This window comes from Parus major, chromosome 2 (assembly GCF_001522545.3).
Source record: "Parus major isolate Abel chromosome 2, Parus_major1.1, whole genome shotgun sequence".
Lineage (NCBI taxonomy): Eukaryota > Metazoa > Chordata > Aves > Passeriformes > Paridae > Parus > Parus major.
Window position 1 is genome coordinate 45,454,244 of NC_031769.1, and position 13,409 is coordinate 45,467,652.

Below are 13,409 nucleotides of genomic sequence, written 5' to 3' on the forward strand. Positions count from 1 at the left end.
GAGTACTGATGAATTCATTGAGAACAGCCCTATGGAGAAGAGCTTGGGCGTTCTCATGGATGAAAAGCTGGATGTGAGGCAACAGTTTGTGCTCACAGCCTGGAAGGCCAAGCGTGTCCTGGGCTGCATCAAAAGCGGTGTGACCAGCAGGCTGAGGGAGTGATTGTCTCCCTTGTGAGACCCCACTTGTAGTGCTGCTTGCAGTTCTGGAGTCCTCATCACAGGGAAGACCTGGACTTATTAGAGCAGGTCCAGAGAAGGTCCACAAAAACAATTAGAAGGATGGGACACCTCCCAAGACAGACTGAGACAGCTGTGTTTTTTCAACCTGGAGAAAAGGCTCTAGGGAGACCTTGTTGTGGCCTTACATTATTTAAAAGGGGCTTACAGAGAAGAGGGAGTGTGATCTTTTACAAGGGCCGATAGTGATAGGAGAAATGGGAATGGTTTTATTCTAAAAGAAGAGAGGTGTCACATCCCTGGGATTTTTCAAGGCTAGGTTGGATGGGCCTCTTTGCAACCTGACCTAGTGGGTACCTGCAAAGAACAGTGACATCATCAACTAGATCAGGTTGCTCTGAGACCTGTCCAGTCTGATCCTGAATATTTCTAGAGATGGTGCATCCACCACTTTAGCGCACAATCTGTTCCAGAGTTTTACCACCCTCCTTGTTAAAAAGTTCTTTCTTATGTCTAATCTAAATCAACCCTTTTTTACTAAAACCTTTGCCCCTTGTCCTATAACAACATGCTCTTCTAAAAGTTTATCCCCATAAATAATTTAAAATGTTGTATTAGCTGGTACACCCTAAGTGATGGAATTTTTTTTTGCTGATTGAAAGCTTCTGATAAATAAGTTGCATGTTATTCCATCCTTAAAAGATAGGAATAGAGTGAAGCAAGTGGTTCCAGTTGAGAATTCCTTTTCTTATTCTTCTTTATCATGCAGTATGCCTCCAGTTCAGTTTCTGAGGCATAAATCTGATATTAATCTAAAAATAGTAAAGTATTATTAAGCAATATTCCATATATTGTTTAGTCTTAATAAAGTTAAAACAATGTTAATTGAAAAACAGTGAGAAGGGTATTTTTTGGTAGCTAGGTAGTGATTGGATTTTGAGCCAGTATTGTTACATTTTGTGATAAAATTTGGTCATAATTTTATATTATTCCTGTGTTTTGTTTTTTATGGTTACACCAAAATCATGTAGGTGTAATTATTTTAATTAAAATAATGATGAATTAGATCCATTCTACCTGTGCAAAATTTTGGTTAATCAATTTACCATTGTTGACATCAGTTGTATGAAATAGTAGTAGTAAACTATCTTAATGTAAAAGTATTAAAACTCCTTATAGATGTGTAATCACACAAAGATCAGTTGAGATAATTATCAGCTGCTTAAGAATCTCATGAATTTACATTTTTTAAATTGAAATATTGGCACAGTAGAAGATTTGCAGGGAATGGGCATTAAGCAAAACTCATTTTTGACTCAGTGCAAATAATTTCATATTACTTCATAGTTAATTTTATTGTCTCTTTCTAACATGATGTTTAGATAATTAGTGCTGAAGTTACCTTAATTTTGTACCTACAACATACAGAATAAACTCTGACCTTGACAAATTATGTGCCTTGAGTTTTTCATGTCCATATTGAAGGTATTTAGACATGGTATGTTTTTCTGCCTGTAGAGAATTCTGTGAAAGAAGACAGTAGTTTGGAGCATGACTCCTACTCCTGCTTTACCATTTTCTGTTGGATGGATTAGGACTTAACCACTTTATACCATTAGTTTAAGTCCTTCTACATCCTGAGAAACAATCAATGTACTTCTTGGGCCTGACTGTTCTTAAAAATAGGTATTTACTGATGTGGAACCTGTTTATAAGAAATGATGGTATTATGCTTTTTATAGTGGAAGAAAGGTGCCCTTATTTCTTTGAAATAGTTTGCAGATCAGGCTACAATTTCATTCTTTGCCTTGTTTGCCTTGAGTCAGATGTGACTTATGTTTGAGGAAAGTATATGCACTAAATTTCTGCAGAAGTAATGTGAGGAGTAGAGAAGGGCTTTGAAGTAAAAACTAAGCCACTGTTACTTGAAACTTTGGCAGCTTTACAGATTATCACATAAATTTCCTGTGGTCAGTAGTGCATTAGACTGAATGCTGGACAGGATAGTAGCTCATATATGAACAAACAATGGTATGTAAGAAGTGAATAGTAAAGTTCTCTGCTTTGAGGACTGGTGAATGAGGTGCAGGTTTCCTGAGCTGCTCTCTGAAGTGCTTAAGGAAGTATGTGAATGATCACATGCAGTAGGAGGACACCCTTTTGCAGGCGAGAACTGAGTTACGTGGTTGCTCTTTCAGGGTGTAAGTGGTACATTAAGGTGTGTGTATAAATACTCCGAATACTTCCAGTTTTCCTTTTCATTTTTTAAATTTTTGTTTCCAATGTTAAAATTTTTTTCATCTTCTTAAGAGCTAAAGAAACAGCATATTGGTTGCTTACCAGTGGGGGACACAATCTATTGGGTTGCTCTTGAACAGAATACTAATTTTATTTAGTGACAGGCAGAAATCATAGTTCAATAACTTTGCTTTCTTAGCTGCTGAATTCTTTTTGAGTGGCGTTTACTTATAGATAATGGTTTTGCACTGCAAAAGCACTGTTACTGCTTTATGTGATTCCATACACTTACATTATCTAATAAGAAAGTAATAAGGGAATTAAATAATAAGTGAATTAAGTAAAATTAAGTGAAAGAAGTAATAAGTGAATTAACCACAGTTTTCTATAACTCTTCAAATGAGTTGATAAATGATTTAGTACTGGATCCCCCTAATAAGCACAGGCTTTCAAATTTACATTTTCATCTGAAACCTTAATGCCTTAAGTCAGCTTCCAGAGCAGTTCAGATTTGTTAGAAGTTGTTTCATGGATACCCTACCAATAAAAGCAGATAATAAAACAATAGCAAAGGGAAGGCAAAAAGAAAATACAGCTTTGACATGAAAACATTACAAGCAGAAAAGTGTGAAAATACCTTGAACCTATCTTTTTTCTCAGCAAATGGCCCTGAACTCATTTTACTTTTATTATAGCACTGGCCTAGAGGCAAAGTATTTTGAGTGTTACAACAAAGAGGGTGCTATATGGAGGAATTTTTTAAATAATGAAATACAACATATGCATAAACCATGCAATCTTGTAACAGGAAACTTTGTGAGGAGGGTAGACTGTGTTTAACTTTTCTACAATTCTGCAAGAATAAATTTTATTAGGTGTTAGTCAGAAAAAAAGTTATCAGCTGAGTTTTATGCTGTAAGGTTAAATGAATCTTATGAATATGTTTAAATACTGGAGCAGTATAAATTCAGACTTTGATTTATTGGGTAGTTGAGGAGCAGAATATTTAACTGTTGCCTTCCTGTTAAATTGCTTCTATATAAGAACAGATTTTTGGAAAGGTTTGAGCTTTAAAACTTTTCACGGAATAGGTCTGCTGATGACTACTACTTCTAAATGATTTCTCACTCAACTTTGGAAAAGTGTTGTTTTGGTTTTTTTTCCTATTAATAATTGAGTTAGAACTTCATTAAATTGAACAAGTGAATGGAAAAATAATCAAGGAAAATGTTCTCTGAATCTCTTACAATCCGTTTCCTTTTACCCTCTTCAGCTTTTCTTAACGGTAATGACTGTAGCCTAATGATCACAGCCTAACTGAAATAAAAGTTCTCATTGCCTTCAGTATGCCAGAACTTTGCCTCAATTATGAATTTCTAGATAAATCTCTTAACCAGAGATTTGTTTAAAAAAAGAACTATAGTTTAAAAGAAGTAAAATCAGTTGCAGAAATACATAACTTTGCTTTGGGAGCAGTTGTATATGTAAGTGAAAGATTTGTTTTTCAAAACTTCGGTGAATTCTATATGACACATTTTCTAATTTCCCGTGTTGAAGTATGGTACCAAAAGTGTGCAGTGGTAGTATAAAATTTGTGTCTTGCTTGTGGGGCTATGGCTTCTGCAGTGCTTCTGCCAAGAGTCAGTGCCAAGGCAGAACAATAATTACCTCATATGTTTTTAATAGTACATGTATATTAATAATGACCCAATCCGTCTTTTGTCTTTTTGATGACATATTGTTGACTCATTTTAATTCATCGTCCTACTCTAATTTCCAAACTTTTCTTAGTGCTATTGCCTGACATTCTCTGGTTTCCTGTGAGTCAATTGTCTGAGATCACATCAGATGTTTTATTTCAGTTTAGAGATGCTGTCTCTAAAGTTTAGAAATGCAGTATATGTTATTACACTGTCTAATAAATAGTTTGACATGATGGATTTTCTGTTACTTCAAACCTATGTTCAGCTTTATTATTTACATATGTACTTTCTTATTTAAATGTTTCAGCATTTCATGTGAATGCATTTTTCTATAAGATTTGTTTGCAGCCCCATAGTTTTTCCTCCAAAAGAATGCACTTATAGTTTCTAATTATTTAGTCTATTTTGTCTTCTCAAAGGGTCCTTCAGAAGTGTGTGTATGTAGCTTTTGTTTATTTTTCTAATGGTCATCAGTTATTGCTCCATTACAAAAAAGTCTCCAACCTATAGGAATTTATTTGGAAAGTCACCAAACCCTTGCTAGTTGCTTTACCTAGAGGGTTGAAATGTATCTCGTACAAGATGTAATGGTTTATGCTTATTTTATTTTGGGTTATTATGTTTGGTACAAGTCATTCCTATCAAAAATCAGTCTACTACATCATTGTGGTAGCTTAGTCTCTTTACCACACTGCTGCTCACTCACTTTCTCCCACATCAACCCTCGTAGAATGGGGGTGAGAATCAGAAAAAGGTAAAACCTGTGGGTTGAGACAAGAACAGTTCAAAATTTGAAATAAAGTATGATAATAATGATAATAGTAATAAAAAGAACAGAGAAATAAAATCCAAGAAAAACAAATAATGCACTGTACAGTTGCTCACCACCCATTGACTGATGCCCAGCCTGGCTCCCATCAGCGATCAGCCCCTTTACAGCCAGCTCCTCATTTGAGTGTTCTCAGCGTGTTTCCAACAGTCTTAAAATATAGGATTACAAATTGTTCCTGCTTGTTAAACCTGTGAAGTCTTTTCTGAGATTGCCAAGAAGGAAACTAATAGGATGGTGATTTTTTTGATAGAGATGTAATTCACTGACTCATTTGGCCACAAAGTAAGAGTTAAGCTTTTCTGTATGTTGGTTACTAGCCTAGGATATATATAGACAAATGACTTGAATGTGGAAAAATGGCTGTGTTTCCTTGGTGTTTTTAGCAAATTAAGTCAAGCTGTTTATTTCTAATTTTTTTGGGTATATTTGAAACTTCTTGAAGGTATATTGGATATTGGGCTTTCCTCTAATACTCTGTACAGTAAACCCTCACTTTTGTGTTGTAAGCTTCTGGCCATCTGACTTTGTTATATGTATTCTCAATGAGCTCTTTGGATGGGACTGCAGTTTTTCTTGAGATCATTCTTCAGCACTTATCTTTAATAATTCTTTAGCTCAAAAAATTAGTAAATAATCACTCAGAAGGGGTAAAGTTGGAAGGTGCCCCTTGGAGGTCATCTAGTCTACAAACCCTGCTTGTCCCTAGAGCATATTACTTGGGGTTGTTTCCAGATGGCTTTTGAATATTTCCAGAGAGGGAGACTTCACAATCCCTCTTGGCAGACTGGTCCAGTGCTCAGCCACAGCCTCACAGTAAAGAATTTTTCTTCATGTTCAGGTGGAACTTCCTGTGTACATCAATTTCTGCCCACTGCCTCCCATCCTATTGCTTGCCACCGCTGGGAACAATCTCAGTCCATCCTCTTGACACTCCCCCTTCAGATACTTTTAAATGTTGTGGGTTCCTCTCAGTCATCTTCCTGAACCTAAACAGGCTCAGCTCTCTCAGCCTGTCCTCATAGGAGAGATGACCTCATCCCTTAATCATCCTTGTTGTTTTCCCCTGAACCTGCTGCAGGAACTTCAAGTCTCTCTTGTACTGGGGATCCCAGAACTGGACACAGCACTCCAGATGTGGCCTCACCTGGGCTGAGTAGAGGGGCAGGATCACCTCCCTCAGCCTGCTGGAAATGCTCTTCCTAATGCATCCCAAGATAACATTGACATTTTTGGCCACAAGGGCATACTGCTAGCTCATTGATTTCTTGCTGTTTACCTCAGATCCTTCTCCACAGAACTGCTTAGACCAGAGATTCTGAGGAATTAATTCCACAGAAGTGCTTGGGCCAGCTGTCTTGGACCCCTTGTCCCTCTGGGGACCCCACGTTCCCCTGGGATTTTTCAAGAAGGTTCCTGAAGAGGCCAAAGTTAGCTCTCCTGAAGTCCAGGGTTGTGATCCTACTCTTCCTCAAAGAAGAGTGGCCTGCTTCTTCCTCAAAGGATACTAATGATCTCATGGTCATTGTAGCCAAGGCTGCCCCCAAATTTCATCTCTCTAACCATACATTCTGTGTTTGTTAGTAAACGTCCAGCAGCACACCTTTCCTAGTTGGCTCCTTCACTACCAGTGCCAGTGCTTTCCAAGAACCTCCTGAGTTGTTTATGCCTCACTGTGTGGGTCTTCCAGCAAATGTCTAGGTGGTTGAAGTCCTCCATGAGAACCAGGGCCTGTGACTGTGAGACTACTTCTCGCTGTCTGTATAAGACCTCATCTGCTTCCTCCTCCCCTTCAGGCAGCCTGTAGCAATCCCCCACAACAGTGTCACTCTTATTAGTTTGCTCTTTAATCCTAACCCGTAAGCTCTTGACTCACTCGTTACCCTCCCTGAGACAGAGCTTCATACATCAAAGTGCTTTGGGAAGTGCTTAGCAGTCATGAAGCTTCTTAGTCTAAGGAGACTTTAAAAGGAGAAGTAGTAGAAAAGATTGGGAATTTCACTGGGTTTTAACAGTGGGATCATGTAGTTCTGTTTCATTGTAAGTTTTCAGATCTGTTTTAAATGGAATTTTAAAGTTGATAGATTTATTTTATGATAGTGACTTAAGATCTTACTGATAACTTTTGAAAGTATATAAAATATTGAAAAATAGGGTATGCATTCAACTTCGTGTTGACTCAGTGAAAGGTCTGCTGTTAATTTATGATTGGCTAAAAACATCCAGTTGATGTTTTCATCATCCTTTCAGGCATCCAACTGATGCCTGAACTATTCAGTCAAATGTTATTGATTTCGAAGACTGACTGGTGACAGTACTTGTTTGTGGGATATTTGCTAGTTCAGTAAGATGTTCTGTAATATTTATAAAATGTATGATAGGTATATAACTTCAGATGAGAGCAGAAGGGTTCACAGAATGGAATTCCTCCTACTTGCTTTAGAAAAAGTGTATGCCAGTGTTGTAATGCCTGTATGAACGCAAGACTCTTAGAAGATTTCTGCAGCTTCTAGGGCCTGAAAAATAGTTACTGAAAAAGTTATGGCAACAAACAGAATCTGAGGGGAAAAATTTTACCATCTCTTCATGAATCATCATTATTCAGGCTACATCCATGAATACAGCCATTTTCAAGACCTCCTCTGTTTATGCTATCTATAATTAATCTTCTGCATTAAAACAAAGAACAACTTTGAATAACACTGCTTTCACAGCTGCCTGAACATTTTTACTGAGAGTATTTCTTGCGCTAGGTGGAAACATCCACTTTCAATTGTAGAAAAAATTATTTGCTTCATATGAAGGTTATAATAAACAAATTTTTGTACTATAATCTGTTTAAGGGAAGAGACTTTACCTGTCATGTGTACACAGTGCCAAATACTATGTTTCTTTTAGTAGGAATTTTAATATGTTGGATGTTGCAGCTGTGATGCTTTGAGATCTTTATACTCCATGCTGGTCTGTCTTAATCCCTTGAAACATACTGGTGTTTTTCCTAAGGGTCCTTCCACCACCTCTGGTTAGTAGGAGATTGAAAGGTCTCATTCCCAAGTAACATAATTTAACTGTGTTGACTTCTGTGATAAGACTTAAGAACAAAGGAGCATATCACAAGTCTCTAAGGAATTAATTGTGTGAGTGAGGGCTGATTTGCCTTAGGAGATATTTCAATGGTTCAAGATTCTCTTTCCACCTGAAATCCTCCTTATGTTTTATGGCAGGCAGAAATGTACAAGAGGTTAGAATATAGTATGATGGGTGAGAGAACCAAGGGCATTTCTTTTTTCATGGCAGCTCTGTCTCCATGCTTTAGAACTTGACCAGGGAGGCTCCTTACAGAGAGTGCTGTTACAGAGAGCATCTCTTGTGGTGGGACTTACGAATATATTTTACTGCAATGCTTTAATATCCAGAACGGTTTAGTAGAATAAGGACTTAGTATTTTCCTTAAACACTTTCCTTAGTTTCTCTTAAAGTTCTTCCTATGAACTATTCTCTTTTCCATGGAGTGATTTTTCAATTCCAGCAGAAAAGCATGCAGTCAGTGTCAGCTGGAACATGTGTATACTTTGTGCATCATTTGGGATGGGTACTTGCATTATCACTGAGTGATGCAGGGCAGTTTTCCTCTTTGCTTGTGTTCAGGGTGTTGGCAGTCAGATCCTCTGGCCTAGCATGAATGGCCACAGCTGAAGCTCTGAACTTTGATGCTTTCTGTAGAACAGCCACCAGACCACCAAGCTAGTGAATTCAGAGTTCTTTCTGAATGTACACTGATATGTACTTTCCGCACTGGGTTAGGGAGGTAATGTAAGACTTTTCTTTTGATGGGCATACATTGTTTTAAGAACTGCTCAAGTTATTTTCAAATGTTTTTTTCCATTCATCAGACCTGATTCCTGAAGTTCTTTTCTCACAATTGCCCCAGATCTGCTTTGCTAAAGGAGCAATACTCAGAAGCAAATAGAATTTTCTGGAGTGGGTTTGAACTGGAGAAGTTTGTGTTTCCTTTGTTGTGAGAAATTTCAGGGGCAAATTTCAATGATGAAGGAAAAGGAAAACCTACTTGCTTGTTTCAAGTCAGGACTGTGTGTGGGAAGATATAGTTTTTTTGCATCACTTCACTGGTCACTTTTTTATCATATTAGGAAAGCATTTCCCATGTAACATTAAAGGGCTCTTAGGCTCCTGAGTGTGTTGTAAATGCCAGTTTACCTTTTAATTTTATTTCAGTGATGCTTCCTTCCACACAAGACTCTTTTAGTGAGGCATTTGATTACCATTGAAAGCAGTTTTCTCTGCTGATGTCTTCAAAAACTCTGTAATTTTAGAAAGTTTTTTCTGATTTCTAATTTATCCCACTTCAGTTTTCATTGCCTGATTTCTTGTGGTTCTCAGGCCCTGTGATTACATAATGTACATTCTATGAAAATGATTTGGTGCCAGAGGGGAAGCTCTGAGTACAGGAAATCATTAACATGCAAAAAAACTTGAGCTCCAAAATAGATTTAATTAGAAGCTTATTTCAAAGAACTACCACCTGCCTCTCATTTTGTCTTTGCATTAGCTCTGAAAATACATTTTGGCTTAAAAGTCAGATGTAAATATATTCATATTCTGCTAGAATAACAAAACTACAACACAACAGTAGCTAGACTTGTGCTTAAAAGTAACACTTTCTGGCTAATGGACGCTCCTCCTGAGATGCAAGCTTCTGAAACTATGTAGAGTACACTAAGTGATTCCATCTGATATGCAGAAAATACTGTGGTTTATATTTTCACTTTATAAATGTGTCACTGGCAAGGCCAACTGGCTGCAATAAGCTTTTTTGAAATGGTCATTTCTGGTTGAGTGTTTGGAGGACTGCATTTTTCAAAGTGAGACATAAAAACTCCATTCACTAGACATACATTAAAAACAAATGGCTGAAGGAAATAAGTTGACCTATAAATATCTAGGAAATAAGAGTTCATACACAATTTAATTTTCTTTAATTATGCTTTACATGTAATAGTTTGGATAACTGGGGTTTGACCCACTAGTACAAGCTAGTTAAAAATCCAAATTTGAAAATTAGTGAGTGGGAACAACACGAATAAGATGAACAAGGTGGTGGGCATATTAAGAAGTGCTGCTATGCTTTTAAAATCCAAAGGAGATGAACAATGTTTTGCACTGTACATTTGTTGCTTTTCAGATATTGAATATTTGACTTTAGTTACCTTTATGAAACTGTAAGAATGAAGTTTTAGTCTATTTTTATTTTGCTTGACCTTCCTATGTTAGAAAACTTACTAAAGGATTGAGGGTGGAACTTAGTGAACAGACAATTTATTTGAGTCTTTCATGCATACAGAATCATTCCTGAGACAAAATAGAGTATTGTAATTGAGGTGAATAGGCATTTCGAATTACATTTGAATAGACAATAGACATTTGAATATTTCATGTAATGTTTGCTAGATAAGAGCTTATCTATGAATTCAGGAGAGATGCTTCTTTCAGCTTAAGAAAGTGTTAGTCTTAATGGTATAGCTCTCTTTGAATGCCTAAAAAATATTGTTTGTATAAATTGTTACCCTTACATATGAAGTGCAAACTGCATAATCAGCTTCTGATGTCAGAAATCTTCTCAATGAGACTTTGAATTTAGATTGTTGTACTTGAGGCATGACAAGCCATGTCTTATGTCATGTCTTACGGCTGCTGAATAATGTATAAGGCCTGAAGTAATTTACTCCAACCTGATTTTTTTTATTTGATTTTTTTATACTTGCTAGTTATACAGAGTTGAACTTTGTTTTTTCTTTCCTTGAAGACAGAAAATGTGAGTGTATAACATGGAAGACATTACCATTGTATTATTTTCGCAACAACACATATTTGTAGGACTTTGTTATGTTGCTTAAGTAGACTTGAAAGAGCAGAATTGTTATGGCTACTTTTAAGTTATGGAAGCATTTGGGAGCCAGAATAATTTGATGTTTTGGGAATATTGAAACATTTCTTTAAACTGAAATTGTAATAGTTATATCCTTAGGATTTTTGTTTTGAAATAAAATATCTTGCTGCCTTTTTTTTTTTTATTTTAACGTATTCTTAATGTTATTTGTCTAAATAACGTTAAAATAAAAAACAATAAAAATAACATCTAAATAAATATTTGTCTTAATGTTATTTATCTAGTTTGTTTATTTTAGAAAGTAAACTTTTATCAGGGTTGGAATATTTAATGTTTTTCCTCATAGTGAACACTCCCATAAATGAAAATATGCTTTTGTTAGAATTACGAGCACAATTTTAATTTACTCACAGTTTCAGTATTAAAACTACACAAATAACATTGATTTGTTTCCTTTGTATTTCTTTCTGTTGCTTCTCTCAGGTCGAGATTTGATCTGCATACAGTCCATGGATGGGATGCTCATGTTGTTTGAACAAGAAAGTTACGCTTTTGGCCGGTTTTTACCTGGTTTTCTTCTTCCTGGTCCCTTGGCTTATAGCTCTCGCACAGACTCTTTCATTACAGTGTCTTCTTGTCAGCAGGTTGAGAGTTACAAGTATGTGTTTATGTTCAGTAATTATAGTACACTTTGGTGGTATCATTTACTAGGTAAACACATTGAAAGTAATCTTGTTTAATTTTTAATGCCTTTACTGGAGTATCCAAAAGCAAGTAGTTGCAGGAAAGATGTTATATGTTGCTGAGTAATTACTGTCTCAATACAGTCATAGAAGGAAGTGTGCTGTGAGTACTGAGGACTTTATGGTCCTATTTTATTTTATAAAGGTAGTAAGTCTACTAGTTTATCAAGGCTCTGTTGCTCCCAAGTGCCAGGTTTTATCCCTGCTTCAGTTCAGTCTAGTCTGTACTTTCAGCATTGGAACATGGTGAAACTCTTGTGAACTATTTTAATTTGTGACCATATTAAGTTTATGGAAAGTAAAGACTGCACAAGACTTTTTCACTCCCTCCAAGCACAGGGACTATGTATTGTAAGGCCAATCAGACACAAATCTAATAGAGAATAAGAAAGAGAATATGAAAGATTTTTGAAAGACAGAAAAGGGAGCATTTATGTTTACTCTGGAGGAGCAGCTTAAATCCATGGGGCTTTCGATGCAATCACCATGTTGAGAGTTTATCAAATATCCATCTGTTTAGAATCAGATGGATGCTTGAGCAGTGGGACATTGTGGTGGATGTCTGCTGTGAAGCCTTTCTCAAACAAGACATTTCCCTGTTTCAGACCCTTGTTCTCACAGAGGACTAATGTTAGGGTTATTGAATCTCTGTCCCTAGCAGTAAATTGGGGTGGGGTGGTGTTTGGAGCAGAGCTACTACCTGTGATAACAAAAATCCGCACCCCCTAAAATGGATGAAAAAGTGTCAGAGCTGTCAAGCTTACAGAGCCGTAGTTGTTCACAGTTCTAACCAGCAGCCAAAGATGAGTGATGATGATACTGGAGCCAGTATTTCTTTAATATCTTCATCCTGGATAGAAGGACAAAGTACAAGTCCTGAAATTCAAGGACAATGTCAAATTTTTGAAAGTGGCTACTATAAAAAGGTTTGATGGGGCTGTCTTTCATGGAATCTCATGAGGCTGAAGGAATGGGCAAGTACCTTAAGGATTTTTTTCAGAGATAATCATACATATTAAAGAAAATAAGAATGCCTCTTTTTATGAATAATGCCATGGGAATCTAATCTAGGGAATGTTAGTCAAACACAATGCTTTGTGTTTGACAGAACAGACCCTGTTCTGTCACCTGTAGTTCTCAAGCAATATTCTTTTTATTTTGCTGCTTAAGATTAATCAGATTATACGTATCATGCATTGTTTTCTTAAAACTAGGCAAGATATATGTGTTGCAAGTAAAAGTAACTTAATAGAAAATGAATAATTTTCCTAAGAATTTAGAATTAAAATTCTAATACAATATTAGAATAAAATTATAATATAATCTAATACTGGTGTCAAGGAATAAAGATATATTTTCTCCTTTAAAATGAACATCTCATATGTTTAAATTATGTTCAGATTCTTGACCTTTACAAAAAATGTGCCTACAATTATTCATCAGTCTGTTACTAATTCAAAAGCATGCCATCCTTACTGTACTTACTGTAGGGATATAGTTTTAAACAAATTTTTCACTTGGTTATTGGTCTTAAGTGTCAAATGTTAAAACAGTAATGGAAATAATCTCTAGTGTGTGTTTGAAATATTAGAACATTAGAACATTAGAACAGAGTTAAGTAATCCTTTTAAAGTGAAGGAAACAGATATGCTAAGGAGAGAAGAGGTTATTTTTATGGTATTGAATAAAAAATACAACAGTCCTACCTAGTGTTTTTAGCAGAACAAGTTGCTAAACTTCAAATTATCCATCTTCTTATAGCTCTTAGAGACTTCATTTGAAAGCAATTTTTTACTGTGTTGATCCTG

General features: G+C 36.1%; 1 protein-coding gene across 7 annotated transcripts in view; it reads left to right on the top strand.

The window, feature by feature from the left end:
- The window catches only part of BBS9 (Bardet-Biedl syndrome 9), a 281,332-nt gene that overhangs the window by 17,971 nt on the left and 249,952 nt on the right, over positions 1–13,409 (top strand). For all 7 annotated transcript variants that reach the window (XM_033511950.1, XM_033511949.1, XM_033511954.1 and 4 more), the window contains exon 6: positions 11,342–11,516. In XM_033511950.1, coding sequence (XP_033367841.1) covers positions 11,342–11,516 — 175 coding nt within the window. The remainder of the gene's footprint in view (positions 1–11,341; positions 11,517–13,409) is intronic.